Source organism: Eurytemora carolleeae, unplaced genomic scaffold (assembly GCF_000591075.1).
Source record: "Eurytemora carolleeae unplaced genomic scaffold, Eaff_2.0 scaffold356, whole genome shotgun sequence".
NCBI classification, from domain to species: Eukaryota; Metazoa; Arthropoda; class Copepoda; order Calanoida; family Temoridae; genus Eurytemora; species Eurytemora carolleeae.
The window spans coordinates 104,289-116,125 of record NW_019396250.1 but is presented as its reverse complement, the minus strand read 5'-3'; the positions used below and the strand labels follow the sequence as shown (position 1 = coordinate 116,125).

Sequence of the window (11,837 nt, the reverse complement as noted above, 5' to 3'; positions counted from 1 at the left end):
GGGGGGGGTCAAATTGACCCCCCCCCCCAGCATATCCTGGTTTTCAAGTAGAGATAGGGTTAAAAAAAAGAATGAAAAATAACTTAACTACGGTAAAATGAAGGACATACATCCTGTGCGTTACATTTTAAGAATCCATTCTCACTCATAAAATGTAGATTTTTTTGTATTTTTAGATATTTTATATTTTTAAGTATAAATAAGTTCCTTTTGGACGAATTTTTGAAGAATTTAAGATATTAAAATAAGACTGAAAATATTCCAATCCAGTTAGAATACACTTCATCGTAATTTTTTATACTTTTAGTGTAGCACATACATTCAGACTGCAGATTATAAAAATTCGCAACCCCTTGGGCTTTGATTTTTCCGCGTTAGCTTGCACTTATGCTTTTCTGTAGCCCTTTACATGTACATTTAGCACTACAAAGCCTTGGTTTTTAAGAAGTAATTGGCAAAATTCTCATAGAGTTTTGCTCTAGAGTTTGAGACCTGTAAATCAAAGTGGAAATAGGTGTTGCTAAAATTTCGTCGTTTGTAAATCAAAATGTCTGCCGTATTTTGACGAGGAATATATTGGTCTTTATTACATACCTTGATTCAACCATTTCCCACACCCCTAACCATAGACAAATTATGTACGTGACGTGACAGACGGAAACCAGGAATCAGAGACAACTTGTGTACAAGACGACGCATACGAGCCTCTTAACTCATATGCAAAAATGACCAAAAAAAACAACCATAGACAAAAACATTAAAATCATAAATAAAAATAACTGTACAGTTTATGAACAATGACCTTGAAGTGGTAGATCTATCCATAATTTATAAATCTATGATCCAAACCTAATTCAATTATTGTCCGGACAATTAGGGGATATCTGTAGGGATTATTAATAATATTGAAATTGATATTAGAATTTTAAGTTAGTAAGTTAGCATTTTAATGTAACTAAGCAATAGGCAATATAGTATACTAGTTGCTAAGTAAATTGGATTTTAAGTTAGTAAGTTAACATTTTAATGTAACTAAGCAATAGCCAATATAGTATACTAGTTGCTAAGTAAATTGGATTTTAAGTTAGTAAGTTAACATTTTAATGTAACTAAGCAATAGGCAATATAGTATACTAGTTGCTAAGTAAATTGGATTTTAAGTTAGTAAGTTAACATTTTAATGTAACTAAGCAATAGCTATTTAGTATACTAGTTGCTAAGTAAATTGAAATCTGTGTTCACTCCTATCACCTCTTATTGAACTGCTATTGAGAATAATCTTACTGTTTCAAATTTCTTTTATATGCAAAACCGAATAAAGGAATTGAGTCTTGAGCCACAAACTAAGATTTTAAAATCCCTATATCTTTGCAACCCAATGTCGTAGACCTCAGATATTTCAAACTATGCATTCTCCTAAACCAAAAATCTGAGTTTGAAATATCAAAGGATTTTGCCCTCAGATTAACAAGATATATTCCTTTGCTTTTCCCATACATATGCATAAATTCAAAACTATGAGAGCTATGAGGTCACAAGTCCTTCCAGTAATGTTGCATAACAATCGACCCTCTGGCTCTATCCAGTTCACAGTGGTGTGAGGCTGTATGAGTATATTTTTAGCTACATAAACCTTTCCACTGTAAGTATTTTTAAGGTGAGGAGGGGAAGAATAATATTTACAATTTTTTAAAATTTTTCTACTAACCATTATATTGAAATATAATCAAGAATTATTAAGATTGCAACATGTAAACAAATAATTTGCAACATATTTTACTATTTCTAGTAACGTTGGAAGCAAATGTGAATATTAATGTTCAATATTGTTATGATTAATAATTCCAAATAAGCAGGTTCTTTAGTAATATTGGTAATATGACAGCGCTGCATACACCAATAAGACTGTTTTTATTATTATTTAATTTTTCAACAAATGATTAGAAATGTATGACCTAGCTAACATTTCGAAAAAGGTAATTGGTCGTTAAAAATTCATGTTGTACACAATCTAAAATAACAATGTATTACTATTTGGAACGGTTTTAATAAGGTTTTGGTCGAATAATATCTATGAGAATGTTTTTACCTAGGAAAGTTTTGAATACTAATACCATTAGACAAAGAAACAAAGCCTACAATAACACCAAAACAGAACAAAAAACAAAAATGGGAGCGAGAAAGTTTTTGATCAATGATCACGTGATGTATAATTGAATCTCCATTATAAAGGGTGACGTCTTATAAGTAACTATCTGCAGCACAGACAAGAAAGAAAGATAGAAAAATTGTGATCTTCTCCTGATTGTTAAACTAGATTAAATGTCAACTGATTTCGTTGTAAATCGGACATGTATATATAGGGTCACTTGAAATTGTGTTTTTAGTCCATTTGAAAAAAATCTGTAAGGAATCTTGGAAAGCTGGCTGATTTGTCAAATGAAAACTAGCTCCAGGATTGATATAAATAGCTCTAGGGGGAACTTGAGCCTAGCTCCAGGTTATATTGTTCCACAGTTGCTCCGATATTGAAGAACATATGGAACAAAACCACAAGATTTAATGATCATCGGAACTAATTCAACTGATTGGTTCCAGCTAAAAATAATTTCTTTTTGACGGAAACATATTGGATTTTATTTCAATTGGAAAAAAAGAGAATTAAAAACGTTTTCATCCATTTTGAAATATTGAATGATCATATAGCAAAGTTTCACAATCTGATCGACGTCAAATTATTCAATTTTTGTTTAGTTTTTAAGATGAGCAAATAAATGTAAATTAATCAAATATTTGCATCAAACTCTGTTAGATGAAATAATTTAAGTATGAAATCCTCAGGTTGCGAAGATATAGGGATTAGAAAATTTGACTCAATTTATTTATGATATGCAACTAAACGGGTTTGTTTCTCTCCTACATGTTTGTAAAATAAAAACTAGTTCAGTTACGATTCCTTATGTCAACATATCACTCCTGGATGCCGAGTCCATTAGCGCCTGATCCAATCCGGGTTCAGTAAATGTGTTTGTTGTCAATTCTGAACCAATAGAAATAGAATAGCGGTAACATCTATCTTTCTATCTACCTCATTATCCAATCAGAGTTATGAATTCTTCAATCGGCACATGGTTAATGGAAATAGTTACTTCTACGAAACTATAGATATATATAAGCTTGAATCAATTATTTTATCTACTTTAACTTTATAAAGCTTAAGTCTTAAAAATTGAGAACATTGTAAATTCTAGGGGGTGCACTACCACCCACCCCTCTTCCTCCATTCATGCAAACATTAATTTGCCTAAGTACCACTAATCTTTATTACAAAAACTACAACATGGTCATTAAAGATACCGGAGAACCATATTGCATGACATTCCGAAACTAACAACCTATAGGCGCTCTTTTCTAACTAAACTTTTAGCTTTATATCTAATAAAATTTTATACTTAATTTGTGGCTTTTCCTGAGTCGCTATTTTTCATCGTTCTTTTTTTTGATCTTTTTGTTTAAATACAAACCAACAAACATCCAAACAGTTAGCCAGACAGACATGTTACTAATGGGCATAATATTTTTTTACGCTAAAAATGTCCAAACTTTCTTGGAGGAAAGATTTAAATGAAGAAAAAATTAGAAAAATCCTTCCAAAAGTTTTTTTTTCAAACGGAAATAAAGAAACGCTTTTTAATCAAAAAATGTAACAATGGACAACTAAAATGTTCAGGTGTCAATACCAAACTTTTTTAACAAGCTGAATATGGTTTAAAATTAGAGAAAGCGATCAATATACAAAAATTGATTCATAGATAAATATGTTCTAGCTGAGTTAGCTGTTTATTCCTTAACCACAACTATTTCCAGAGTACCAGAACAGGTTTCAGTGAACAGTGAACTTTTCAATTCCGCGCCATTTTCTCTTCGACATTTTGTTTTACCGTAAACCTGCATTTTTGATACTTTTTAATTCATGTTTCGTGAAAATACGGCCCATTGGAATCTTTTATTTATGATGATATTTAATTCCAACTATTTACAAAAGTTTGATTTTATGCATATTGCATAACCATTGGCAAGCAAAACTACTTCAAAGCAAAACAAATGTTAATTGTGCATTAAAATCAACGAATTGAGCAAAAACCGTCATAAAATTGTAAATTAATCAAATAAAACGCCAACGAACATTAAAACGAACAAAATAGTTGTCAATAAAACGGTAATAAAACATTTTATACCCGATGAAAAAAATATAAAATAATAATGAATTGTATTTGCATGCGTGTTAATAAGAAGTATTAAATAATACATTTATGTAGAATTAAATGGTATGTGGAAATGTGGAAAGAGATAATACAACCCTACCCCCTAATGGAAATATATTTAACTGTATACTCCTCAAATTCAAAGCTTTAAAAAGCTGTTTTTTAGAAAAATTTTAAAAAGTTTAATTTCTTAAAAATAATGAAAATTAAAACCTGAAAACTTTTTCTTTTTAATTAATTCAAATATTTTTAATCTGTTCGAGCAAAGATTAAGATTGTTACAGTTTATGAATTTGAAAAGAAAATTAAACGACTGATCACGTGACCAGAAGTGGCATTTGGCCGGCAATGATAAAAACTCAGATTATTATCATTAAGCCTAGAAATTCACAAGAAAAATCTGAAAAAATTTCGACCGTTTTCGTGTTTTATAATGGACTTAGCTTGGGAATCCAGCTTAGGTTGGAAACTAGACTAAAATTCAATCTAATCAACTTAAATTCTAGAAATGTCCGTGGTTCTACCTAGAGCTCCCTAATCAAAATTTGGGGCAAATGGGTCAAGGGGTTTATGAGTTATGATCGGACATACCAACAGACAGGAAAACAAAGACTTTTTAATAATAGATGCAAGAATGCTCGATGGTTAAGAAATATTTAAAAGCGCCATGGAGGCCTGGTATTTAAGACATTATAAAAAAAAATTGGAATTTAATTTGCGAGGAGGGAATTTGATAAAGTTTCCATCATAAGATTGGTTAGGTTTGTCATTAAACCTTGAAAAATCAAGGCAGCAGAACAACTGCGTGAACAACTGCGTGAACATCTGCGTGAACAACGCAAATCTGAAAATTCTAAGAATCCCAATTACTCATCCATTTATTCACCATCCATAGAATGAAAATATATGAATGAATTGCACTGCAAATATAAATATTCTTACGCGAAAATTTTGCACTTACTCTTAAAAAACCATAGCTGGAAAAAACCCGCTTTAGTGGTGGTACTCTTCAATTTTTCTATCCTGGGCTACAAACAATTGCACATAAGCAAACTGAAGGCTGCGAAAAAAATGCAAACGAGCAAACTGAAGGCTACAAAAAATTGCATGAGCAAACGGATCCAGGAGGGGGAAAAAATTAACTCTTCAACTTTTCTATCCTTGGCTACAAAAAATTGCATATGAGCAAACTTAAGGCTGAGGCCAGGCAACACTTTAAAGTTGACCTGGTCATTTAACTTTTTCTTTTTTGTGAAAATCGCAGCAAGTATATTAAAAAGATAAATATCAAATATGCGCAAAAAAATAGCGCAAAAGTTTAACAAATTTAAAATGGCGGAACTTTTTCTAAGATGGCGGGATTTCCTTGACATTGCACCTGAAAGAGGAAATACACGGAAGGATGGAATCTGAGGATTCCAATGTCAAAGTTACATGAAATATAACTAATGGTATGAATCATGGATCCAGGAGAGGGACACAAATCAACATTTTTTAACGTGCAAACCATGCATTGCGTGACGGAGGTGCTTAGAAATGGCGAAGTGGAACTTCGGAAGGAGTAGGAAAGGGTAGGAAGGGGAAGGGGGTGAATACATGTCAATTGTAGGAGACGAGATTAATGTACAATGTACATTAACAAATCTTTCAAGGTTGAAAAAAACATATTTCTAAATTCCTAAAAATGCTCGGCTGTTTTTCAAGATCTTCCGTCTAACCATAAAAACCATTGATTAATCAATTGTCTATACTTTTCAGACCAATTTATTTTTTTTTCCTGAAGAATCTAAGAATGATTAAGTCGAATCACCAAAGTTTGTAAAAAATGCTGTTTGAACAGACCTATATATATATATATGTAATAAACGCTGTTTGAACAGACCTATATAAACTACGTTTTACATTGTCTGAGGATCTAACTTGCGTTAATCCTTAAATACGTAAAACTTGTAATGATGGTTTACTTTGATAGCGAACGGGTTATACCTGGACTGATACAGTTTGGAAAGAAGTTTTAAGAGTACGTCATTTACAAAAGTTTATCGAAGTTACTCCTTTTGAATAAAGTTATGTAGGTTAATTTGTTATTAATTGTTTTATTGAGGCGGGTTGGAAGGGCTCAGGCTGCATTAAAAAAAGTGAAGGTAAAAATATAGGAATAATATTAGGATTAATAAACTAATGTTTTTTGTACTGTACGTATAGAAAGCGTAACCTTAATTTTCTAATTCTAATTATTTTTAATTCTAATTTCTAATTCTAATTTTCTAATTCTAATTTTCTAATTATAATTTTCTAATTATAATTTTCTAATTCTAATTTTCTAATTCTAATTTTCTAATTCTAATTTTCTAATTCTAATTTTCTAATTCTAATTTTCTAATTCTTATTTTCTAATTCTAATTTTCTAATTCTAATTTTCAAATTCAAATTTTCTAATTCTAATTTACTAATTTCCTTATCCTTGTCACCTAACGTCGTAAACTTTTGATATTTCTAGCTATGAATGAATCGCTATATAGAAGTCATAGTTTGAAATATCTAAGGTTTACGCCATCATGTTGCAAAAATTTAGAAGTTAGAAGGAGGGTCTTCGTTAGAGGACTTCTCACGTTTCTTTATTATTATTAGCATTATCAATTTCTAAATTACCAACTAGAAAAAATTTGGAAGCCAAGGTTGGATGGCTGCCAATAAATCGCTTAAATTCGACAACAAATCGATTAATTGGAAAGAAAAGTGGAATGCTGCAAATTAAATGTCAAAAATTTGGTGACTTTATCCAGGCCTGATTTCTAAGCTACGACTTAAACATCATATTTCAAGAGGGGACATTTGCCCGATCAGATGAAGATGATCCTCCATTTCAAGAGGAACATTTGCCCGATCAGATGATCCTCCATTTCAAGAGGAACATTTGCCCGATTTTCAAAGGTACCCGATTTACCTTCAGGTGATTAATTATGTGGAAGCTAATGAAACCGTATTTTCTAACGAGACGTGTAAAATAATTCTCAACATTAAACTAAATTGTTCTGTAAGCAGAAATGTGCAAATTCTTGATTAAACAAAGCTTTAAATGGTCATGTTGTGAATCAGACTTGCCAGTCTATAAATGGGGGGTAACTTGAAATTACAGTAAAGAAAAGCTGATAAAGAGTGTCCATTGCAAACCTTAGAAATGCTCTTGCCCCCCCCCCCTTATCTACCCCCCCTCCCCTGCTTGAGAACTAAAACAATTGTTTCCTATGAAGTTTGCCAATTCTCAAGTACTCTAGACTCCAGGCATGCTGCAACAACAATGTTTGGGAAAAACATGCTGCAACAATAACCATTAATGTTTGTTAGAAGAAAGCTTAGCCAAACTAAATCACGTCTGATAAAAAGCAAAATAAAATCATATCTTTAAAAAAAGGTTTTGTTCCCCAAAATAATTTACGGAAATTGAGGGAAACCATAACAAAAACAATTTAATATATTATTAATTGTGAAATAAGAATTGAAAAAGGTTTTGAAAATAAGAGAAAATAAAAAAACTTGTTTTAACATTATTTAACATTTACGAGGTAGGGGGGTGATGCTAATTATATTTCATAGTAAATAAATGTACAAGGCACACCACCCATACACAGCTAGACGGTTGATTGATCAACCATGAAGGGGGGGGGAGTCCCCCCTTCATAAAGTGTGGGTGGGGTGCCCCCCTTCATAAATTGGGGGGGCTCAAACTTTCAAACATTGAATTGCAAAGAAATGTATATTTTTTTTTAATCGACAAGAAAAAAAATAAAACCATTTATTGAAAATATTAACGAAAAGGGGGGGGGGAAGGTCATTTTATGTTTAATAATATAGTATCTATAATATAATTGGTCATTGTACAGATGATCTTTTGGGGGTTTAGGGGGGGGAGGGTATTTGAATATTAGTGATAATTCACTTCCGCATTACAAATTTTGTATTTGAATGAAAGGTATCTATTATGTAATCTTTAATAGGTATCTATTATGCTAATTACTTTATAAAAATGATAATTTGATATGCTAATAATATATAGATAGTATTTTTCAGAAAAAGGTTTAAAGGGTACCATTTGTGAATCGGACATTTATAAATATATTTTATCATTTTAAATTACGTCTTAGGTCCCTTTAAGACTGGAATGATAATATTGGAAGGGAAGGCTATGAAAAGGGGGATGTGGTGGAGGGGGGGTTAATTAAAATGTGACAAGTCTAATTTGCATATGCAAGAAACATGAAATTAAGAAATTCATATTCTTAAATCCAGAATCTTAATTTGAATTTCGAATTAATGGATTTTCCAATATGCTCACGTCTCAAGGTTATAATGCAAGGAAAGTTAATTGCAGTTGCGTACATTTTGCGTTCTCTCTGGGTGGAATTTGTAAACAAAAATAGATGCATCAGTGTTCACATAATAGTTTCCTTTAACCAGAATATTTGATTGTTTTTTTATGTGAAAGATGGATTCCACGTCAGTCAGTCACATCCGACTTGTGTCTGCAATCTGCATTACCGTCCAGAGACAGTATACTGCAGTACAAAAGATGTGTACACCTCTGAAATAACTTTCCTTGCATTGTAACCTTGCTCATGTTTTCACTTGTAAAATTGTACTCAAGGGAAATAATTACTGGCAACATTATCTATTTTTCTAAATAATTTTGAAAATTAAATTTTAAACCATAAATTGTGTTAGATCCACTGATCAAAGTTTAAAATGTCAAAGTTTAACAAATTTAGGTTGCAAGCTTAGGGGAAACTATTAGATTAAGTGTTCAATTTCTAAATACGTAAAAGAGTCCTTGCATTGCTCACACACAGTCCCTTCTAGATTCTAATTTTAAATATGTTTTTTTATATTTAGAAGCAAATCTATTTTTAGGTATCATTTTGTATTGATCGCTTACGGCTGAATTATGTAAAAAAGTGAAAAAATATTGAATCATTGAAATCTTTTAATGCTAATCAAATCCTGAATCTGAATAAACAAATGAATGAATTAATTAGTGAAATACTTAATGAATAAATTAGTTAAGCATCGTGTGAAAAACCTGAAAACGTCCATATGGTTCAAAACCTGGCTTAGTGCTAGATTTCTCTTAATTTCTATATCTTCTCGTGTAATTTATTTATTTCTTTGTATTACGATATATCTGTCTCGATTTTCTAATTTGTTCATTAAAACAAATTTCAGAAGTTTAACCAAGAAATAAAGGAACCGTTGACATAATATGACGGAACGACGTGAGTTCTGTCCTTTTCCTTTATTGTCTCTGCAACTTAAATCCACAATTGCAGATGTAATAGATGTAAACCATAATTTTGCCGTTTATTTTTAAAGGAAAAACAAAACGTACAGCTCAATTTATTGTATTTTGTAAAAATGTAAAAAAAAACCTTCAAAAACCATTCTGCATTAAAAATTATTAGGAAGTATAAAAAACAGGAGGGGTGGATAGAAGGGAGGGGGGAATTTAACTGAATAAAACATTCTAAAATTATAATTTTGAAGCACCCCCCCCCCCCCTCCGGCCCAACACCCTATTTAGTCTGTCATCTGCACATTGTTTTTGTATAAACAGTCTGTCTAAAAAAAAATTTTAATCTTAATATTTTGATATAATTTGTATACTTTAAATTTTCTAATCAATAACTTAATCTAAAATAGTTTTGCTAAATGTTGTTAACAAATAAAAATTTAAAGAATATTATTTTTGGGACACCCCTTGCTATAAAAATAATCTACTCGTCTTATATGGCGATGTCTCTTGTTTCGAACACTTCCTATTCTTTTTGCTTCAAGTATTGTGTTTAAACCCTGTTCAAAAGGTGATGTAACTTTAATCAAAAAAACTTTACACACTTTTTTTTCTTGTTATCAATACCTTTCCAGAAAAAGTGACTTGAAAAAAACTTGAAAATGAAATAAAAACTAAATTTCTTGTTAATTTTTAATGAAACTATTTTTAGTTGGAATCTTTTAAATGAATTAAAAATGCCCTCCTTACAGAGATATTAATTGGTCTCTCATAAAATATATTTTAGTTTCGACTAAAGGAAGATTGGTAAATAGGCAAGGAGAGAGTTAAACTTAATCTCTCTCTGTCCATTATTATTTTTTTCTACGATAATTTGTTTCGACAGTTGAAAAGTATGATCTGAGACCGAACTTAAAGAATTTGAGCCGCGGCTAAGATATGGTTGGTTTCACTTTAAATTGTATTAAATTTTTCAAGATTTAAGCCGGCGCTCAATTGAAACCGGTTTTTGGGGGATTTGAGACGCGGCTTTAATTCATTAAATTCGGACCCTGAAGTCGTTATTAGAACCTAATTGCAATGCATACGTTCAGTAAGTTAAAAAAACTTCTTTTTTTAAGTTCCAAGACAAAAATTATAATTACTTGAGAAAAAAACAGAAGTGAATTTGAAATTTTCATTATTTTTTTTTCTTGTTGAGTCAGTAACTTGAGACCTCGATGTAAGTATATATTGTGTATGTTTGAATTCATTATTCAAATTAATTCTGTTTAGAATATATCTTTTTGTCACAAAACACAGTGAACAAGACCAGCTCGGAGGGATGGGTCTTCAAAAGGCACGGGGGGAAGGGCGCCCATACTTCCTAGTTTACAGTACACCGGACAGAAAAATAGGCTTGGTAGATGTAAAAATCAGAGTTAAATGTCGTAACATTACAAAACAACTGAAATTTTAAATCTTCATTTTTTCATATTTTTACTTTTAAAAATTAAAAATTTGAAAAAAGGTTTGAGTTCCAAGAATTCTGGTTGAAAAAAAAACAACAACAAAGTAAATCATTCAACCATGCATCTATCTATACATGAAGTTATGAAATCTATAAATTTAAGTAAATGCAGTATTATCGGTATTTTGTTCCAACACTTACACAGGGGTTGAATTTTTTCCGGGAGGGGGGGGGGGGGTGAAAGAAAATAGTTATATTTATATCAAACTTATCTATTTCTGAGACCATCTGAGGTTATAAAAGTTTAGTTGTAAAGGGATATTTTAAGTTAAAAACTCACATTAAATATATCAGCATGTATATACTGATCACCATGGTAGCTATTTGCCTGATGGTAACTGCTACCCTGATGGTAGCTGCTTGCTTGATTGACCGGTAGATGGTAGCTGGATGGATGGAGGGGGGTCAACCCTCCTGAACCAGACCAATCGTTCATTTCACACCCTTGGGACTATAGTTCTCATTTCACGGCCAGGGCTTGAGGCTGAGTCACTACTAACATGTGTTCCCTCACATATGGCCTCCAAGCAGCCTCTAATATAATATAATAACGATTCACGACGCTCTAGCAGCGGACATCTTTCAAAGCAAAATTTGTCCGTGATGTTTCCTGAACAAATGTTGGTATTCAACTGAGTTGAAGAGTTCTTGCGTGAGCCTGTCTACTACCATGCAGGCACGCGCTAAATCCAGTCCTGTTATTGGTTGAAACAGTTTTCAATCTGAGTTCTGATTTGTTCAAATTATCGTCATGCACTGATGCCGAATACCCCTTTCA

At 31.6% G+C, this 11,837-nt stretch overlaps 1 protein-coding gene across 1 annotated transcript in view; it reads right to left on the bottom strand.

Moving 5' to 3' along the window:
* The window catches only part of LOC111699364 (uncharacterized), a 33,732-nt gene extending 22,032 nt beyond the window's left edge, over window positions 1-11,700 (bottom strand). The window contains exon 1 of the mRNA XM_023470033.1: window positions 11,340-11,700. Coding sequence (XP_023325801.1) covers window positions 11,340-11,495 — 156 coding nt within the window. The 5' untranslated portion in view covers window positions 11,496-11,700. The remainder of the gene's footprint in view (window positions 1-11,339) is intronic.
* Window positions 11,701-11,837: the final 137 nt, after the last annotated feature.